This window comes from Lissotriton vulgaris, chromosome 9, assembly GCF_964263255.1.
Source record: "Lissotriton vulgaris chromosome 9, aLisVul1.2, whole genome shotgun sequence".
In the NCBI taxonomy this organism is placed as follows: Eukaryota; Metazoa; Chordata; class Amphibia; order Caudata; family Salamandridae; genus Lissotriton; species Lissotriton vulgaris.
In genome coordinates this window covers 268,362,286-268,384,435 of record NC_141697.1, presented here as the reverse complement: position 1 = coordinate 268,384,435, position 22,150 = coordinate 268,362,286, and the positions used below count along the sequence as shown (strand labels likewise).

At 45.6% G+C, this 22,150-nt stretch overlaps 1 protein-coding gene across 3 annotated transcripts in view; it reads left to right on the top strand.

Annotated features, from left to right (window-relative positions):
• The window catches only part of ANGEL1 (angel homolog 1), a 377,662-nt gene that overhangs the window by 151,509 nt on the left and 204,003 nt on the right, over window positions 1–22,150 (top strand). For all 3 annotated transcript variants that reach the window (XR_015299914.1, XM_086937537.1, XM_086937538.1), the window contains exon 5: window positions 2,418–2,872. Coding sequence is in view for 2 of the 3 variants with exons in the window: in XM_086937537.1 (XP_086793663.1) it covers window positions 2,418–2,872 (455 nt within the window). In the remaining variant the exon portion in view is untranslated. The remainder of the gene's footprint in view (window positions 1–2,417; window positions 2,873–22,150) is intronic.

Below are 22,150 nucleotides of genomic sequence, written 5' to 3'. Positions count from 1 at the left end.
TCACCGCCTCGTCTGGGCACTGATCGCAGTCTTCGTCACCTCCGTGGGTCAGAGGGGGATGCAGGAAATCCTGCCAGTACACGTGTGGTCCGTCTAACTGATGGCAGGGGACACGGATTGCAACGCACCTACCGGCGCGTGAGGTGGGGGAGGGGTCCCTGTTCGGGCGCCAAAATGACGTAAATAATTAATTTACTCTCTTAATTTCTATGCAGGTAAGTACTTAATCAATGATAACTCAATCAGAATGAAAGAAAACAGAGTCCGTGGTGTTAGAGTTTCTAAGGGTTTTATTCCTCATAAAGGAATCAGGATATCATGTTCTGACCACCACAGGGGTGTCAGAAGGGATAGATGAGCGCGCTGTCGTTTATTGACAATACATAGCTTATATACTTGATTTACACCATAAGGTTCAATGTAAGAGGCGTAACAGCTGAGAGAAGACAAGATAACATTATACACGTGATACCAATACATCATCAAGAGGCGTAAACTAGGCGTGAACTAGAGGTGTGTGCTAGAAACGTCACTGATAGGTGACGCAAGTGGGTGGCACCAAGGGGTGGTGCTAACAGAGTGTTGCAATGTCAGCAGAAATCGGAAGCTTGGATGCGCGCGCAGCTGCATGACGTGTGATTGACGGGGTGCAGGGGACTTGACATTTACACTGACGGAAAGAGACAGAAGTCTGGCATGTCAGATCAACTTGTACTTCTATCATATCTGATATCTGATGTTTAGGAACTATACTATCTGGGCGGAAAGGTCTCTAGGGCAGAAGCTATTCTATGCTAACTGTGGATGCGTGTATAAGCGCCTGAGTGTCTACATGTGAAGCGTGGGGCACGGGGCCTTCCATGGAAGCATGGCAACAGAGGCTATGAATTACTTGTATTAAGACAGGTCGGCCCTTTGGCTCTGCAGCTGGAGAGGATGTTTACAGGATCTAGTAGGCAGGAATGCATTCTCGGGGAGCGGAACAGATAACTCGAAGGTTATAGTCAGTCTTGGCAGAAAGCAGGCTTGAGCTGAGCGCGAGTGGCCGCGCTGAAAGTAGGACAGAGTTCACGAGTACAGAGGTAGCCTGGGCAGAGTCAGGAGCCACAAAAGAGGTTCAGATGGCAGGAATTCAGGGCCTACTCTTGCTAGAGCAGGAAAAATATGAAAAGTGTACTACAAAAAGACGGTGGCATAGCATACTTAGGAACGGACTACATAATCCATTCATGGTGGATCTGAAAGAGGACATGTTAACGTTGGACGCAAATGTATTTGCGTCTTCATAGCTGGCACAGGAGGGAAGTTACATGCACTTTAAGCTGGTACATGGAGTCGGTGGGGTACGCGCTAGGGAACACAACATGGCCAAAATTTAATTTTCCTCAGGTGGTTCACAAATGATAAATATTCGCTGAAACCCGATTTGCACACATTATCATGTGTGTACTATATAGCTTACTCAGTAAACCTGAATATTGGTGCACATTTAGTGGCCATCTCAATGTAAAATATGTTGTCTGTAACTGCGCCCTACCAAGCCACGATTTAGTAATATATTTGCGACAGTGTGCTCCAAAATGCACCACCAGCTACAAACCACACTTCTGCTGAACGGGCATTGATAATTTGCTACTCTTATTCTTTATGTGAAACATTTTTCACAATCTGTATGTCAGTGATGTAACGCCGGAAATTGTTCCAGCACCATTGCTCTGACCTAACAGTGCTGGTAAACATAAAGGGAACAGCTCCTTTTTCCTGGTCTGTGAACTTAATACCATTTGTGGTGGCACTTAATTGGAAAACTATTTATGTATTTATTTTGACAGTTGTGTTACAGTTGTGTTACAGGGTCATGTTAATCTGTCTATTGTATCCCATGTCTTCTCACTGAAATAGATAACCACCGACCGGGTCTCCTTACATCAGCTATAGATTGCCCTGACATTCAAGAAAAAAATCCTCATTTACTAAATGAGGTCAGTATGTACAATGCTGTAGACTAAAGTAATTCAAGGGATTATGGCGGACTTCTGGATATTTCTTCACATTTTCTCATGTCTTAAACCTTTCAGGAGACCCCCCCTGCAGTGTGAGTTAAGAACATTCAGTTAGTTACATTTGTCTCTAACTGAGGTCAATCAGATTACTGTTTCTGCCACCCTGAATTCTTTTAGAAGATTCCAGCTGTCTGTACTAAGTTTTCCACAGAATCCTTGGCTGTTTTCTTAGTGATTGTTTTTTCCCTGAAAACGAAGGTAGTGCATGTACTTATCTTCTACAGTGCATGGGACTCAGCTTTTCTACTCGTAGTGTTTTGTCTAAAGAGTATATTTTGTAGTCTCACACGAATGTTTAACCTGTGGCGATGATGCTAATTTCAATTTCCTGGTTGGTTTCTTTTTTTTCCGCAGGCTTCATTTGTTTTTATAAGCGAAGAACAGGAAGGAAGACGGATGGCTGTGCCACCTGCTATAAACAAGACCGATTCAGTCTACTGTGCATCAGCCCAGTGGAGTACTTTCGGCCTGGCATCGACCTCCTTAACCGTGACAATGTTGCACTAGTGATTTTACTACAGCCATTAGCCCCTGGCCAAACACAAGACTCAGTCCCGAAGGGAAGCATAGCAACAGCAAGCTCTATCTGTGTGGCAAACACTCACTTGCTGTACAATCCTCGCCGTGGGGACATCAAGCTGGCCCAGCTTGCATTGCTTCTTGCAGAGATCGACAAGGTGGCACGGACAGAGCACGGCTCCTACTGTCCTGTCATCCTTTGTGGGGACATGAACTCCGTGCCCAACTCGCCTCTGTACACCTTCATTCAAAACGGAAAGCTGTGCTACCAGGGCATGCTGGCATGGAAGGTGAGTTTTCTGTGCACCTTCATACTTTTTCTTTTACCTGATTATCTCTGGGCTGCTATGGGCCTTTAGGACAGACCTGCATTATCTGTAATGTTTTTAGCTAATTAGAATTCCTGTCCTGCTCTTATACATACTAATGCTACCTCTATTATAGTGACTTCTAAGATGCTAAACTCTTAGCTTCTTGTCATGTTTGCTGAGTTTCAAGGGGCTAGTCACAAACTGCATTTTATATAATGTTTTGTAGCACCACAAAACATACTACTAAATGCTCCCCCTCCCCCCCTATGTGTGGAGTTTATGCCTCCACCTCTCCAGTATTTTTATGTGCGGAGAACTCCACCTGTGTAGGTATACATTTTAGTAGTACATATGAGGGGACAAAGGGGAGTGGCTGGAAAATGTAGAATACGTACGAATGAGGGGTATAGGTTTAGACTGGGAGGAGTTTGCAGGACGTCGACCCACCCACAAAAGAGTAATCCCATTGCTATTCACAAACTGCATTTCTATAGTTCTTACAGCCAACAAAAGAACCAAAACAGAGCGGCAGTAAGTCTAGCTTCACATGAGGCCAACCACTGGTACTGCAGCCCCATCCCATAGAAAATAGTGGTTATGGACTTGAATAAAACCCCATAGGAAAAAATGTTAAATCAAAATATATTACTTAAAATAGTTAAAAATACAATAAAAAGTTGTGAATATTTGTAGTTTAATTATACAAATATTTTAATAATATTTTTTGCTTTTAAAAATAAATGTAACCATACATTTTATTAAAATATAATTAAATTACTTTTAATTCATTCTATACACCACTTTTAACAAGTACAAATGCAAAATGAAAAATATTTTTTTACTTTAGGTGAGAATTTAGATTTTAATTTAAACCTCATTAAAGTAATTTTCATTTAATTTATTCTTTACACCTTAACAGTTTAATTCATAATTAAGGTACTATTGCTATACTATTTTTCTTTAGTTCTACATTTAGAATACATCTATTAATGTAATTTACATTCATATTTATCATAAAATATTTGTAATACTTTTTCTAGTGAAATAAACTTTTGGACTTTGTTTTACACTTTACCTTACAGGACTCAGAAGTCGGGGTTAAGATCACTGCATGGTGAAGTAGCAATAAAAATAAAACTCGAAAAATAATTACAAATATTTTTATGTTCAATATTACTGTAAATTGATTTTATATTACCGTAGTTTTGATTTAAAAATGTAATAAATGTAAATATATTGCATTAAAATTATTTTTAAATTAACAAAAAGATTACCACGGAAACGAAAATAATTATTTAAAAAAATTATGATACATTAATAATTCTCCAGCATTGGATCTTTCATATATTCACATGCTTGAATCATTCCCAGTCGCCAGGCTGGGAATCCCTAGTAAACTTAAATGGCCGTACACAGTGTTAAAATTACCATAGGCTTAAAGAACAATGTTTTTTTAGTAGCTCTATCTTATTTGAAGCAACCAGAACTTCAGCAATGAAGGTGGAGTCCTAGCTCTACTACTCCTCTAAAGGCCACCACAGCTCATATTATTACCATACGTCATGTGTGAGGGAGTCCCTGCTCTAACTTCTCAGCTGCCTTATCTTGCTACCAATCTGGCTTACCCTGGACCTGAGCCAGCCCTACGTTCAGCTTTCAGAGTACTAGAAGCTTTTTTTAGGGTACATTTTCTGGATAATGCCCTTCTTCCGGACCAGGGAATCGTCTCCTCTGCTACCAACTGTCACCATGACTGGCAAAGAGAAGAAATGTATTTTCAAGTCTTGCGCTACTTGTGGACAGACAAGATGTAGACTGGTGATCAACGTGAGCAATGTATTTATTGCCATTATCCAGTGTACAAGGCTCCGCTGTGAGACATTTGTCAAACTTTTCCATTTAAGACCCTGAAGGACAGAGGGAAGCGGTTGCCACTCTTTGTTTTGGAAAGGAAGAAAATACCCTCCTGCCAAGTGGGATGCCGGCTCAATTGTGGATGATTCCATGAAAAGTGCTCCACCATGCACAGGTGCTCATGGATCCTAATTCCGCGTCTGACACCGAAACTGGATTTTCCTCTTTCTCGGTCATACCCCTGGCCAAGTCCCTTGCTGCCTTGACCTCTTTAAAATCTGGTTCCCCTCTCGATCCGTGCCCCGCTAAACTCATGGCCCGCGCTGCTGTAGTCATCAATTCTCTGGTGAACCAGCTGAATAACGCATCTTTGCGGTCGGCTTCTGTTACTCCCGCCTGGAAGCAGGTCTTGCTGGTCCCGCTTATAAAAAAGCCGACTATGGACCACCACACTCCGTCCAGTTATCGTCCCATCTCTCTGCTTCCAGGCATGGCCAAAGTTTGTGAGAAACTGGTCAATAAACAGCTGACTTCTACACTGAACAGCAGGGCTTGCTGCATCCGGCTCAATCTGGATTCCGTGCCTCATATAGCACTGAGTCTGCCTTGGTGGAAACTACAGAGGCCATCCGGGAGACTGGGGGCAGGGCGGTTCTGGTCCTATTGGACCTATCTGCCGCATTTGATACTGTCCCCCACACTCTTCTTCTGGCTCGCTTACAGAGGCTAGGTACTGCTGGTGCCGTGTGGAATGGTTAAAGTCCTTCCTCGACGGCAGAACCCAGCAAGTTTGGTTCCCCCCTTTTGCATCTACTATCCAAGCCGTGCAAACAGTGGTTCCTCAGGGATCCATACTGAGCCCTCTGTTATTTAACCTGTATATGACCCCTTTAATCCAGCTAGCCGAGGATCTTGGCGCTAAAGTGGTAGCGTACGCTGATGATACCCAGCTGTTATTCACCTGGAAAAAGCATGAGTCCGCTACTTCTCACGTCAGTACCTGCCTGTCTGTGGTTTTCGATTGGTTTGCTTCAGCCCAGCTGAAATGCAATGAAGATAAAACAGATATACTGTTCTTCTGGGATTTTCCTCCATTGTTTTGGCATGACTGCTGGCCTGCTGATGCCCCTCGACCGTGCCCTTCGGGTCCTCCAGTGAAAACCTCTGGATTTGGTTTGACAAAAAACTCTGCTTTGTCAATCAGATCTGTAAATTGACCGGCACATGTTTTGGCATTTTGAAGCTTCTTAGAAAATGTTTGTCCCTGTTGTCTCTCTCCGCCAAAGAAACTGTAGTTCGGGCCTTGGCCACCTCCCGGCTTGATTATGCTAATGCATTGTATGTGGGTCTCCCGGGCTATCTTATGGATAAGTTTCAGGTTGTGCAGAACCCCGCTGCGTGGCTGCTGCTGGACCTACCCAAACAGCTAGGGTCATGTTCAAGGCCTTAGTTACGGCCCATGCACCTCTTTACAAGTATGGCCCGGCTTATCTGAGGAAACAATTCTTGTTTTATGTTCCGGGCAGACTCTTACGCTCTTCAAACGCATGCCTGGTCTCCATACCCAGAATCCGTTTGAAAAGAAAGGGGGCAGTTCTTTGTCTTATCTTGCAGCTAAGTCTTGTAACTCCCTTTCCCTGGAGCTCCGCAGCCTTCAAAATCTTATTCAGTTCAGGAAAAAACTCAAAACCTTTTTGTTCAACTGAGCCTGTTCCCTTTCTGCCTCTACCTCGGTTTTTACTTTTTCACGTTTCTTTCTGGGCTCGCGCCGGGACACTCTTCTGAGTAGCTGTGCGTGTTATAAATCACCAATAACATAACATACCACTTTCAAGAAGGCAGCGTAAAGAAAATAAACACATATAGTTTCCAGAGTTGGACTTAAAATCAAAAGCGCTGGCAGATACCTCCTGATAGGAAAAAAATGGTGTTTCCTCTGTAAATCACTCCAGGAAGGACAGACTCCAGCTGTGAACATCCGGTTCCTATAATGTCCTGTCTCACCTGCTGTCCTCCAGATTGAAGATAAAAACAATGTTGTCATAGACATTCCCATTGACATCCATGGGACAAGCCTCGTTGACGACTATGAGAGGATCATCGTCGGTGATAACAGCACCTTCGGCGACTTCGACTAGCACTTCAAGGATGTCCATCCTTCTGCCATCGACACCATTGATGATGAAACCCATCAATGACGACAAATCAAGGATTCATGCCAACAAAACTGTTGACATGGATGTTCACATACAAGCTACCTTTTCACGTATAAAGGTGACAGCAAGTCTACCAACCCAGATTTTGAAATCCATATTGGAGCCATACCTCAGCAACCAAGACATCTCTGAGACTTCCTACAGTCATACTCAGCTGGATGTGTGTTACGTTCCTGGGATTAAGGACTAAGCCCTAAATGACGAGGACCGTTATTAGGTCTACAAGAATCAACCCCAAACCTTCTTACTTGACTACCCTCCTCTCTCTTTTATGGACATCCTCGTTATGGGAGACTAACAAAGTCATACAGGTGCCTGTGACATCATTTGTCAACATGATAGACACTTTTTAAAGGTTGCTTCCTTTTCAAGCTGTGCCTGTTCAACCTTTGCTACCTATTGCACTTATACCTCCTCCTCCAATCCCACCAACAGCACCTACACCACCTCCGGCGCATTTGCCTCCAGCGGACATGCCTCCCATAGTTGTCAGACAACCACTCGCCCCACTGACTTCTAAAGACAAAAGAGATAAAGACCCATTGTCTTCTGTGTATTCAGTTTTGGAGGAAGGTGAACTTCCGCAGGGGGATGATGGAGGTGATTTGGAATGGGATTTCTACTTCTTAGCCAAGGAAGGCAATACACCACTCGCCCAACCAGATTACCCCCCAAGATGGTGTTCATGCTCTAATGGAGAGAGTAGATAGAAGGTTAAATTTTCCAATGGTTTCAGAGGAACAGCAATGCCTTCCTTATTGTTTTAAAGAACAGCCACACATGTCCACACCTCCATACCTATACTGGATCACATCTGGCCTGAAGGGCTGCAGTTCAAGTTTGGTTACATTTCTGGAGAAAAATACAGAACCTGGATTCTGCATGCCTTATGTGTCACCAGAAGCCAGACTTTCTGATAGATACATCTGCCGTGTGGATTCCTCACCTTGTGAATATCCCCTTGCGTCAGCAACATTCGGAAATTCTTTTTGTAGCCTCGTGCCGACGTGGACTTGGACGTCATAGAGACACGGCATCGCACGCGACTCCGCTGACGTCACCGACGCCTACAATAGGCCCACGACGGCGTGATGACATCAGTTCCCTTTTTTCCGCATCGTCGACGCTAACGGTTTTGGGATACTCTGTAGCTTCTAGTTACTCTGTAGCTGTATTTCTTCGTTTTAATCTGTTCTCTTGCCACTTTGTTCGCTAATATGTCGACAAAGAAGAGGGGTTTTAAGCCCTGCAGAGAATGTGGAAAAATGATGTCCGTTACGGATCCACACCAGGACTGTCTTTGGTGTTTGAGCTCCGACCACGACGTGGAAGGGTGTTCGTCGTGTCAAAAAATTAATCCAAAGGCCCTGCGAGAAAGGGAGTCTAAGCTTTTTGTGGCTAAGCTGAAGGCCAATAAAGAAAGGAAGTCTTCGAAATCCCATTCGAAGAAGTCGAGGTCGAGATCGAGGTCTCGGGAGGCATCGGCTTCGAGGTCTTCCTAGGATCATGCTTCGAGGTCGTGAAGGAAGCATAAGAAGAGGAGACATGAGTCCCGACGTCATTCAGGTGATAAGTCTGGCTCGAGGTCAAGATCACCCAAGAAGATTAGATCCAAGGTAATTCCTCCACAAGAGGTTTCGGATCAGGAGGGCGAGGTACATTCACCGGCTCCGGCACCCGCTCCGACTCCGGCTCCGTCTCCGGCACAGGAAGAGGAAGAGGAGGTTCCTGTGGAGGTTGAGGGATCGACTCCTGTTGTTGAGACAGATTCGAATCTACCTCGAGGTCGACCTGAGCATCCACCTTTTCCAGCTCCAGGTCAGGATCCTTCAGCGTTTCTTAACGCTATGTATGATGTTTTCTCAAAGTCTTGGTACCCCTCTGGAGCGCCTTCAGGTCCTATGGGTCCAATGGCATTTAATTTGGGGGTGCCTCATTCATATGCCCCGGCACCTTTCATGCTGTTTTTGCCGCTCCGACCCCGCTGTGGCAGTACCAGGCTCCACCGAGGTCGACGCCGATGTCGACGCCGGCTCGGCCGAAGTCGACGACTCCGGCACAGGCTTCGCCCGCTCCAAGCAAATCTTTGGAACATCCTTCTAAGCCTTCGGATTCGATTCCGACGTCGGCTCCGGCGCCGTCTGGGTCGGCAGTGGATTCGGCTGCACTCCGTGTAAAGCAGAGGTCTAGAAGGGAGGCTCAACATCTGCTGGAGGAGCAGAGGTATTGTGAGTCTCATTCTGACTTGGAAGAAGGTGAGCTGGATAAAAATTATTTCGAGGATCTAGCAGAGGCTAGTGGTCTTGAGTTTTCTCCAGAGTGGGTCTTGCCATCAGGTTCTGATGTTCCGTCCAAAGATGTTCAGCCATATCATGTGGTGATGAAAAAAGCAGCGGGACTTTTGGGTTTAAAATTGCCAACTGTGGAATTTAAATCGAATCTGCTTACTGAGGTTCTTCATTCTCCGAGCTCAGCTGTGGAGCCATTGCTCCCTTTTAATGATGCTTTGACTGATCCCATCATGGAGGTGTGGAAGAAGCCTCTTTCTGCTCCTGCTGTCTCGAAAGGTGTGGCTCGGAGGTATAGAGTGACTCCTGAGGACCCTGCCTTTTTGTCGACACACCCTTCTCCTGAAAGTTTGGTGATCCAAGCGGCATGTTCCAAGAAATCAGTAGGTGCTTTTCCCCAAGTTCCTGGTGACAAGGAAGCTAAAAAGCAGGATCAAGTGGCCAAGAAAACTTTCTCTTCCGCGAGTATGGCGTTAAAATCAACAAATGCCACTTGCCTTATGGGAAGATATATCCACGCTCTTATGGACTCTGTACGTACGTTGATCCCAAAGGTTCCTGAAGACTGCAGAGGTGACTTTGAGGAAGTTTTATCTGACACTCAGGCGGCAGCTCGTCAGGTTATTCAGAGCGGCCTTGATACTGCAGATTCTGTGGCAAGGATCATGGGCACTGCTGTTGCCACAAGGCGTTCAGCTTGGTTAAAATCTTCAGATTTTTCTGCTGATGTGCAGTCTGCTTTGTTAGATCTGCCTTTTGATGGAGAAGGACTCTTTGGCAAAAAGGCAGATTCAGCCTTGGAGAGGTTTAAGGACAGCAGGGCAACTGCTAGGTCTCTTGGTCTACAAGTAAGAGGTTCTACAGCCAGGAAATTCAGAGGCTTTGGACGCTCTAATTTTCGTACATTTAGACAAGGTCAGCAGCAGCAGCAGCAGCAGCAGCAACAAAATACCTTGTATAAGTCATACAGGGGAAGGCAAAGGGCGCGTCCTCGAGGGCGTCAGGCCTCTTCCTCCTCCACCTCCTCCAACCCCCCAGCCACAGAAAAGCAGCCCTAGATCCGCCATCCAGGATCATGTGGGTCCGGTGGGGGGTCGGCTTACCCACTTTCTACGGGATTGGGAATCGGTTACATCAGATCTTTGGGTTCTCAATCTTGTAGAAAATGGGTATGCCCTTCCCTTTCGGGAATTCCCTCCCAATTACCCTCCTTGCCAGGGATATTGCTCAGTGGAACATCTGCTACTCCTACAGGAGGAAGTTCGAACTCTGTTGAGGAAGGGTGCGATAGAGGTGGTCCCGGAGCAGGAAAAAGGTCAGGGATGCTACTCCCGGTATTTTCTGATCCCCAAGAAGGATGGCAGGCTTCTTCCTATTTTGGATCTCAGGAACTTGAGTTTTTATCTGAAACAGGAGAAATTCAAGATGCTCACCCTTGCACCGGTTCTTCAGGCTCTGCTGGAAGAAGACTGGATGGCGTCGCTCGACTTGCAGGATGTGCACTTTCACATCCCCATCCTGAAGTCGCACAGGAGGTATCTCCGTTTTACGGTGGGATCGCAGCACTATCAGTTTGCGGTCCTTCCGTTTGGGCTTACTACTGCGCCTCGAGTCTTCATCAAGGTGATGGCAGTGGTGGCAGCGCATCTCAGAAGGTCGGGGATTCCAGTATTCCCTTATCTGGACGACTGGCTGATCAAAGCAGAGTCGGCCGAGAGAGTGCTCCATCATCTGCGGGAGACAACCAAGTTGTTGTTCAGGTTGGGTTTTTCGATAAATGTACCCAAATCTCACCTGGTGCCCTCCCAGCGCAACCTGTTCATAGGTGCAGTACTGGACACAACTGTATGTCGTGCATTCCCTCCTCCTCAAAGGATTAGCGACATACAGGAAATGATTCCTTTGTTTTTCAATGGAGCGGCAGTACCAGTCCTGAAGGTCCTTGGCCTGCTCGGTCTGATGGCTTCTTGCATTCTGTTGGTCAACCATGCACGCTGGCACATGAGGGCGCTCCAGTGGTGCCTCCGCAGGCAGTGGTATCAGCACAACGGAGATCTCAGGTAGTCAGTGAGGATCTCCAGAGAAGCTGCGGTGGATTTGTCATGGTGGGGCATGGAAGGCAACCTGTCTCAGGGGAAGCCTTTCCAGCTGCCTCCTCCGGTGGCCACAGTGATTTCGGATGCATCCACTCTAGGGTGGGGTGCTCATCTGGGGGACCTGGAGGTCAAGGGTCTTTGGTCTCCAGAGGAAAGGCTGCTTCACATCAACCTTCTAGAATTGCGGGTGATACGTCTGGCGCTCAAGGCCTTCCTCCCTTCCCTTCGCGGTCGGTTGATCCAAGTCCTGACGGACAACACGACCACGATGTGGTACATCAACAAGCAGGGTGGAGTGGGGTCGCAGTGTCTCTGCAGGGAGGCACTGCGCCTCTGGTTCAGGACCTCCAGATTTGTCTGATGGCAAATCATCTGGCCGGAGTTCTGAATGTTAGTGCAGACGTTCTCAGTCGGCAGTTCTCTGCCGACCACGAGTGGAGGCTTCACCCAGAGGTGGTGCGTCACGTCTTTCGGACGTGGGGGACTCCTCAGGTGGACCTGTTCGCTACTTGCGAGAATGCTCACTGCCCGTCCTTCTGCAGTCTCCAGTATCCGATGCAAGGAGCCTTGGGGGAAGCGTTTCAGTTGAGTTGGGGAGATCAACTCCTTTACGCGTTTCCTCCCATACCTTTGATTCCTCGGGTTCTGAGGAAGATTCGCCAGGACCGGGCCCAAGTCATATTGGTCGCCCCGGATTGGCCAAGAAGGGTGTGGTATACAGATCTTCTCCACCTCTCCTCTCACCCGCCGCTCCGTCTCCCTCTCAGGGCAGACCTCCTCTCTCAGATGGAGGGGCAGGTTCTACACCCCCACCTCCAGACATTGCACCTTCATGCCTGGAGATTGAATGGGGCAACCTGATTTCCTTTTCTCTCACACCTGACGTGGTGGATGTCATCTTGTCAGCCAGGCGTGACTCCACTAAATCTGTCTATTCGTATAGGTGGTCTAAATTTGTCACTTGGTGTGGTGGGAATTCTATTGACCCTTTGAAAGCCCGTTTGTCTGATGTTCTCCAGTTTGCCCTTTCTCTGGCGCAGCAAGGGCTTCCTGTTGCCACGGTTAAGGGCTATCTTTTGGCGCTGTCGGCATTTCTCTGTTTGCCTGACCAGCCGTCTCTTTTTAAGTCTCCTGTAGTTTTAAGGTTTTTGAAGGGCCTCACAAATAAGTTCCCTCCGACTCCTTTTATTGTGCCTCAGTGGGACTTAAATCTTGTTTTGACCTTTCTGATGGGTGCTCCCTTTGAGCCTCTTCATAAATGTCCTATGAGGCTTTTAACTCTTAAGGTGGTCTTCCTCGTTGCAATAACCTCGGCAAGGAGGGTAAGTGAGCTTCAAACTCTTAGTTCCAAGCCCCCTTTCTTGACCATTCATGCTGATTGGATGGTTCTTAGGACCAGGGCTGCTTTTCTTCCTAAGGTGGTGACTCCTTTCCACCTTTGTCAATCCATTACCCTCCCTACCTTTTATCCTCCCTCAAATCCTTCCAAGGAGGAGGAGAGGTTACACCGTCTGGACCCTAAGAGGGCGGTGTCTTTTTATTTGGACAGAACTAAGGACTGTCGGTTGGATGACGAGCTCTTTATTGGCTTTGCTGGCTGCAAGAGAGGAAGAGCAGTCCATAAAAGAACTTTATCGAGATGGATCGTCCTCTGTATAAAGATCTGCTACTCTTTGGCCGGTAAGGATCCTCCAGAGGGTATAAGGGCTCATTCTACTAGAGCTAAGTCGTCTACCTCAGCATTGGCTAGAGGTGTTCCTGTAGAGGACATTTGTAGGGCGGCAACTTGGTCTTCCCTCCACACGTTCGCAAAGCATTACTGCTTGGACACTGAGGTGAGGAGGGACGGCCACTTTGCGCGCTCTGTCCTTCAGGATTTCCTGGTTTAGAAGAGTGGACACCCTCCTCCGGGAGTGGGGACTGCTGTGGGACTCTATTCACAAGGTGAGGAATCCACACGGCAGATGTATCTATCAGAAGACCAAGTTACTTACCTTCGGTAACGCTTTTTCTGGTAGATACTATATCTGTCTGTGGATTCCTCACTGACCCACCCGCCTCCACGTTGTCCACTCTTCTTTACCAGAGTTACTGTATTGTAATGTATTTTTATTGTAATGTCAAGGAGATGTTTTCTCTGCTTCACACTGTGTGTTTCTCCTTGGCTATTGTGTACTGTTGTACTTTGTATATTTCTACTGTCATTGGTCCGTCCGTGTGCCTCGATGGCACGGAAAAAAGGGCGGAACTGATGTCATCACGCCGGCGTGGGCCTATTGTAGGCGTCGGTGACGTCAGCGGAGTCGCGTGCGATGCCGTGTCTCTATGACGTCCAAGTCCACGTCGGCGCGAGGCTACAAAATGAATTTCCGAATGTTGCTGACGCAAGGGGATATTCACAAGGTGAGGAATCCACAGGCAGATATAGTATCTAGCAGAAAAAGCGTTACCGAAGGTAAGTAACTTGTTCATTTGGTCTTCTATATTTGAAAAAAAAACAAAAAGATGTGTTGCTTCTCCTTTCTTATTTGTCTTGGTGCCTCGAGCATGTCCACGACTCGAAGTCATGTTCAGAGATCAACTGCGGAGTGCCTCAGGGGTCGTCAATCAGGCACACGCTCTTCAACATCTACATGGCCCCCCTCTCCGCCATTGTCAGACAGCACAGACTCAACATTGTCTCCTACGCCAATGACACCCAGCTCATCCTCTCCCTCACAAAGGACCCCGTCACCACCAGGCTCAGCCTTCAGGAAGGAATGAAGGATGGCGCAACCCGGATAAGCAGCAGCTGCCTGAAGCTCAACTCGGAGAAGATGGAGGTCCTCGTCCTTGGACCCTCCCCCACTGCTCGGGACAGCAACTGGTGGCCCACTGCCCTCGGCAGCCTGCTCATCCTATCCAAACAGACAACACAACTACGATGTTCTACATCAACAAACAGGGAGGAACACAATCAGCTCCGCTATCAAACCAAGCACAGGAGATATGGAGATGGGCCATCCCACTGAAAATAGACCTGTTAGCCATACACCTACCAGGGAAGGACAATGTGGAAGCGGACTGGCTCAGCAGACAGACATCGGCATCCCACGAGTGGGAGCTCAATACGCAGGAAACACAAAAGCTATTCAAAAGGTGGGGAACGCCGGCAATAGACCTATTTGCAACACACCTGCAAAATGCCAAAGCTTCGCGTCCAGGCAACCAGGAGAAAGATCCCTGGGGAATGTCCTATGGATAAGTTGGCCGAAAACATTTGCCTACGCTTTTCCCCCGATACCACTGATACACAGAGTACTCAACAAGTGCAGAGCCAGAGCATGACTCTGATCCTGGTGGCACCCAAGTGGGCCAGGCAGACGTGGTACTCCCAGATAATGGATATGGCACAAGGTGCCCCCCACAAATTTGGGAAAAGAAAGGACCTACTGTCCATGCAAAACGGAGAAGTATTACACCCAGAGCCGGAGAGCCTCAGCCTGGCGGCATGGCTCCTGAAGACTTAGAGTTAGCACCCTGCGGGTACTACGAGAGGCAAGGAGACCTAGCACACGAAGGTGCTATGTGGAGAAGTGGAAAAGGTTCACACAAAGGTGCAGCAAGAAGAAGCTACAAAAAAAGATGCCAAGAGAATCAACGGTGCTAAGGTATCTCACGCACCTGCTGAAGGAAGGACTAAACTCATCCTCACTGAGAGTACACCTGGCAGCAATAGTGGCCTACACAAGCGGTGAAACAGGGAAGAGTTTCTTTACATCACAGATAGTAAAGAGATTCCTGGAAGGGCGAAAAGTATCGCACCTCCAAAGAGGATGCCGCCACAGGCATGGAACCTTAATTTAGTATTAACAGAACTCATGAAAGCGCCTTTTGAACCCATCCATAAGGCCTCTCTACAAATGCTAACAATGAAGACCGCTTTCTTGGTGGCAATCACCTAACTGCGCATGGTGAGCGAATTACAGGCGCTAACACTACAAGAACCCTACATCCAGATACACAATGATAGGGTGGTGATAAGAACGGACCCCCACTTTATGCCAAAGGTGGTGTTGAGGTTCCACATCAACCAGACAGTGCAAATACCAAGTTTCTTTCATAAACCAACCACAAGCGCCGAGAGGGCGCTGCACACTCTGGAATCTAGAAGGGCAGTAATGCACTACATAGAAAGAACCAAGGAACTCAGGAAGACAAAACAGTTCTTTGTGTCCTTCACAAGCAGTTTTCTGAGTAAACCAGTAACAAAGGGAACCATCGCACGATGGATCGCACGGACAATACAATTCTGCCACAAACAAGCAGACCAAGAACTAGCAGAGGGGGCACGGGCCCACTATACTAGGAAAAAGGGAGCAACAATAGCCTTCCTGGCTAACACACCCAATCAAGAAATATGCCTGGCGGCAACATGGGCTTCAGTGCACACGTTCACTAAGCACTACTGTGTGGATATACAAATAAACAAGGAAGCCCAAGTAGGACAGAAGGTGCTTCAACATATATTCAACAACCAACGCTCATCTTCCACCCAGCCGCCGAAAACATAAACCGCTACAAAGTCTATGCACAGCATAGTGAATCCAGAAAGATTCACGCTGCAAAACGAATAGTTTCTTACCTGTGGGTGTAGTTTTGCAGCTTGAAGATCTTTCTGGATTCACTAGCGAACCCACCCACCTCCGCCAGAAAGATAAGGCTGGGGAAACAGGTGGTAAAACAAGGACAATACTGAAAACAAGACACCTTGAAGGACTAAGCGGGTAAAACACTTACTTGAACATTGCCAAGGATTCGCAAACAGAGCACAAAACGAGAAAAAAAGAATCCGAAGATGGTGCCCAAGGGTGGGAGCTTCCGCAGGAAGCGTGCCAACGTCACGAGAAGGACACCAAAAGGTGGACGTCAACGCCCACCTGGGCTACGAAATAAAAAAAAACCACAAAGAAAAGACTACGATTCCGGACCCAACCAGTAGACCGCGGAATAATGCACAGCATAGTGAATCCAGAAAGATCTTCAATCTGCAAAACTACACCGACAGGTAAGAAACTATTCGTTCTCCATTGTTGGTATCTTTCCTATATTCATTCAATCCTCTCTCTCCCCCCATTCAAAGGCTCATTAGTTATGGACTCCTCTCATGCTTTAAATTTGAAATCTGAGCTATGGTGGAGTAGGAGAGCTAGCAATTCCATCCCTTGGTCAAGTTTGGGTTGCTTCGAATGAGATGGATTTGCTACTAAACAGTGTTGTTGAGGCCAGTGGGCATTTTAACACTATTTGCTGTTATTTAAAATTTCTGGAGATTCCCAGCCTGACGATGAGGAGTGCTTCTTGCATGTGACTACAGGAAAGATGCCAGTGCTGGAGAACTGCAGTTACAGGTAAGTCACTAAAAGCAATCTATAAAGTTACTTTAAAGTAATTTAATTATATTTAGTAACATTTATTGTAACATACATTTTTTAATTTAAAATAGGTTATTAAAATATTTTTTTTTAAATGGAAAACATATACTGATTTTATAACTTTAACAAAATTATATTTTTTTATATTTTTAACTATTTTAAATCATTTAATTTAACTTCATTTTCTATGGGACTGTTTTTAAGCTCTTGAAACCATTATTTTCTATGAGGGGTGTTGCAGTACCGGCGGTTGGCTGTGTGTAGTGCTGAATCTCCACAGTTGTTTTTTTTTTTTAAGTAGCAGTTTACAGTCATATGTTTGAGTCCACCCTCTTTTTCATGGGCTGGAGAGATGTAAGTCTACACTATGAGTAACTTTACACTCTGGTTTTGTGAATAGCCAAAAGCAGTAAATTTACTGAAAAGTGTAAGACTAAATTGCACATGTAGATGTACTCATAGGTGTAATTTATCTTTATGAATAGCCTGGCAGGTCTGTCAATGCTCTTAACAAGTTATTCATTATGATTGTCAAAGAACATGGATGCTGTTTGTCCCTTTATGACAACTACAGATAAATAAAATACTCTGTCCCAGTTGGTTGGGACTTACCAATGTCAGGATCGGAAAAGTCTTTCAATTTGTGAAATTTGGAGCATCTGTCAACCCAACACCGTTTAAGAACATCACAAACCACCAAAACCAGTTCCTCTTTTCGTGACTATCAAATTGGGCACAGAAGTTGACTTTTCTAGTGCGCCCACCCCTTGTTTTTTAGTGTGGTACTATTTATTCTATTGCTGTATACCCTTTTTAGAAGTAGTGTGTTATATTACAGTTTTTATTATTTTTTTTGTTTAGTTTGTATAGCGCAAACAGCTACCCAACAAAGGGTTTCCCGGCGCTTGTGATTCAGAGAAGGAAGTTTGGACAGCTGACTTAGATGTTAAACAGCCAAGTTTTAATGGCTTTTCTGAAACTGATATAATTAACCTCTGAGCGCAAAGCCTGTGGCATAGAGTTCCACAAGGAGGGGCCAAGGTACGCAAAGGATCTACCTCCCATGCGTGATAGTCTTATTTTAGGCACAGCAAATTTGTTTGCTGTTGCGGATCTCAGCGTCCTGGATGAACGGTAGTGTTGTACCAGATTTAACAGGTATTTAGGGGCTTTGTTTGCTGAGATTTTATGCATAAAGCATAGTGATTTGAATTTAATTCTGCTCTCAATTTTCAACCAGTGTAATTCTCGTATGAGTTTGGTAGTAGGTGCATGGATGGGAATTTTACCTAGCAATCTAGCCGCAGCATTCTGTATGGTTTGTAGTTTGCGGACAGTGGCTTTGTTGGCTCCCAAGTATAGTATATTGGCATAATCCAATCTGGATGTTATGAGGGCGTTAATGACAGTTCTTTTGGTGTGATCTGGTAGCATCCAGCAGATTTTCTTTAGCCACTTCAGAATGACAAAGCAGGTGGCTGATGTTTTGATGGCCTGCTGGTGCATACTAAGAGTGTCATCTACCACAAAGCCAAGGTTACGGGCCTGGTTAGTTGGTATAGGAGGAGAGCCCATTTCTGGGGGCCAGTGTTGGGGTCCCCAGAGTTCTTTATTTTTTCCTAGGATTATGAGTTCGGTTTTTTCACCGTTTAATTTTAAGAAATTATTTTTCATCCATCCAGCAATTTTTGTAAGCCCAGTTCTCAAGATAGAGGGATCATTATTGTCTGTAGGCGGAAGGGAAAAGAGAAGCTGAGAGTCATCAGCATAGGAGAACATTATCAGTCCAGTATCCTTAGCTATTTTAGCAAGAGGGCTCATGTATAAATTAAAAAGTAATGGGCTTAAAATTGAACCATGGGGGACGCCATGTTTCAAGGTATAGGTATCTGAGTACGTAGAGTTTGAAAAGATTTGGAATGTTCTGTTTTCAAGTAGGGATGTGATCCAATTTAAAGCAGGGCCACAGATGCCCATTGAGCGAAGGGTTTTTATTAGTACCGCATGTGAGACAGTGTCAAAAGCGGCACTGAGGTCTAAAAGCACCAGTGCCACTGTTTCACCCCTGTCTATCATTTGACGAATATTTTCGGTTACACCTAAGAGAGTGGTTTCTGTTGAAAAACCTGCTCGGAAGCCAGATTGAAGGGGAGGTAACAAGTCATGTGTTGTTATATAATTTGAGAGACAGCGGTGGACATGTTTCTCTAGAATTTTTGCAAATATAGGTAGGAGAGAAATTGGTCGAAAGTTTGTGGGTACCTTCGGGTCAGCATTCGCTTTTTTTAGGAGGGGATGGATCATGGCATGTTTCCACTCCGATGGAACACATTCTTCTTGCAAGGATTTATTTAGAAGCTCTGTGACAGTGGATAGGGCTTTTCTGCTAAGTAGTTTTAAGATGGAGCATGGTAGCGGGTCTTTTGGCGAACCTGATTTGATCGTGCTTAGAAGTTCGGTGACAGTGTCAACGTTGAGTGTAGGCCAAACACTCAGAGAAGGGGTAGTGATTATATCCGAAAGAGTGGCAGACTTGGTCTCTTCACTATCTAATCTATTAGCATCACTACCGTCAAAATGACTTTCCTCATGATTGTCCTGATTAAGTTGGATGGTCTGATAAATTTTATCAACTTTGTCGACAAAAAATGCGGCAAGTTGATTGCATTGGGTTTTATTTAAATCAGGTGGGGTTATGAGGTGTTAGAGCCAGCTAGCTCTTTAACTGTTTGGAAAAGTGTTTTATCTTGGTTTAAAGCAGCAGTAATTTTTGAGCAGACAAAGTTGGTTTTTACTCTACTGCACAGCTTTTGGTATTGATTTATTTGATTTTTGTATTCATTCTTAGCTTCAACGGAGTAGGACTTTCTCCATTGACGCTCAGCATTCTTACATTTAGTTTTTTCCTGTTTTAAAGAGTCATTAAACCACGGAGCAGGTGGACATTGGTTAATGCCTTTTAGCTTAGTCAGAGGAAGACAGGAGTCAATGGCTGTTAAGAGCCATGATTGAATAGAGATGGATAAATTTTGAACTCCTGAAGTAGTATATGGTATCGTATTTTCTAGCAAGGTGTTAAGAATATTAATATCTAGTTTTTTCCATTTCCTCACCATGGCGGGCAGTGCCATATGAGGGATATTAGAAGTTGGTATTTGAAAGGAAAATTTAATGGGAAAGTGGTCGGACCAAGGAATGGATAATGCTGGGAAGGTGTTTAAATTTTGAATATTCGAAAAGATTGGGTCCAATAGGTGACCTGCAGTGTGGGTTGGGCCAGTATTCTTAAGACTTAAATTGAGGGATAGGAAGTCATCAATGAGTTCCGTGGCCTTAGAGCAATGCTCATTATCCAAATGAAGATTTAGATCACCGATGACTGTAAAATTGGTGGTATTCATAATGAACGGGCCTAGAAGATCCGAAATATTATTTAGCCAATTTGAAGCAGCACCAGGTGGACGGTAGATAAGCGCGCCGGAAAAGGTAAAATTGGGTGAGAGTATGATTTTGAAAGTGGCGCCTTCACATCCTGGACATGGGAGGTTGATAAACTCACAAGTATATACTTTTTTAAAAATAACCGCTATGCCTCCTCCAGTTTTATTAATTCTGTCAAGGCGTATAATCGCATATGAGTCCGGGAGGGCCATAGCCACATCTGGTCCGGAGCTTGCAGGAAGCCAAGTTTCAGTGATGAACAATGCATCAGGGGCTTCATCCAGTAGAAAATTAAAAATTTCTGTTTTATGTCTTGGCAGGGAGCGACAGTTCAGACTGAAGAAGGTGAATACTTTAGAGTTAGATGTAGCACATGTAGCATTGGTTTGGGTCTCAAGCCTTTTGATTTTAGTGGCATTCGTAGTTAGTGAACAGCCATAACAGATGTTATGGTGTCTATTTAAGTCGAGAAGACAGCAGTCTGGTTGTCTAGGCGTTCTTAACGCTAAAAGCTGTTTAGCACTATATTTTAAATAAGGGTTTTCACCTTAAACTAAGTAATCCATTCTCATGGGTAATCTTCGTACATGACCGTCACCTTATGAATATCCTACAGCACCAGGCTTGACCCAGAATCTTTTCCGCCAACAATTGCGCTCCAGAGGCACCCGTTAGTGCCATGAGACCTCAAATGCAACTTCTCCTGGTTCCTCAGCTTTTTGACAGAGACTAGCTCAGATTTCTCCTCCAAACATTACAAGATTTAAGCCCTGTTCCAGATGCTGCAAGAAAATGTCTATGTGGGACCCACACAACATATACACTAGGGGTCTGGGACCCAACCATGGCTCTGGGGCGTGCAACTCATATTGGCTGATTCATCCAAAGGGCATCAGAGAGTGGGATGCCAAGCTGTTTTTGGCCAAGTTCTGCGGGGACCTGCCAAAGCATACCCCTTCTCCAGTTAAGGTTAAGGAAATAACCCCCCAAGTGATCTAGGAAGGAGAAATCTTCTTCCTTGAGGAAACAGGTCTGCTTTTCAGGTCTGGCATTCCCACATAGTTCCTCAAAGCAGGTAATGCCCTGGCATTACCTTGTCTTCTGAGTCGATTCCAAAGTTGAAAAAGATATGGCTGTAATTCCTAACTTAATTGGCCACCCCTTTGGATGACATGCCTCCCAACAGAAAGACACAACCGATGTCACCGGGTCTAAACAACAGAAAAACAGAAAGAATGTGGTCCTTCTAAAGGTATGTGAGTGAGCTTACATATAGACCTGTAAACAAACAATTCTGCCGCCATTGACGGCGAGGTAGAGAGGCCATGCCTACTCCTAGGCCACGCCCACCCGCCCTCCACAGTATAAAACGCTGCTCTCAGCGCCACAAAGCCAGACCTCGTAATCTCCTGAGGCGGAAGCCGGGAGACCTCTTGAATTTTAAAATTGTATTTTCGTGTCACTACTTTGCATTATTCTTGTATTTTAACCTCACTTACCACTGTGTCACCACTGGATCAGGCGCTAGAAACGCCGAACAGCGACCCCTTCGCTGCAACATAGGAACCTGTAAACAAACAATTCTGCCGCCATTGACGGCGAGGTAGAGAGGCCACGCCTACTCCTAGGCCACGCCCACCCGCCCTCCACAGTATAAAACGCTGCTCTCAGCGCCACAAAGCCAGACCTCGTAATCTCCTGAGACGGAAGCCGGGAGACCTCTTGAATTTTAAAATTGTATTTTCGTGTCACTACTTTGCATTATTCTTGTATTTTAACCTCACTTACCACTGTGTCACCACTGGATCAGGCGCTAGAAACGCCGAACAGCGACCCCTTCGCTGCAACATAGGAACCTGTAAACAAACAATTCTGCCGCCATTGACGGCGAGGTAGAGAGGCCACGCCTACTCCTAGGCCACGCCCACCCGCCCTCCACAGTATAAAA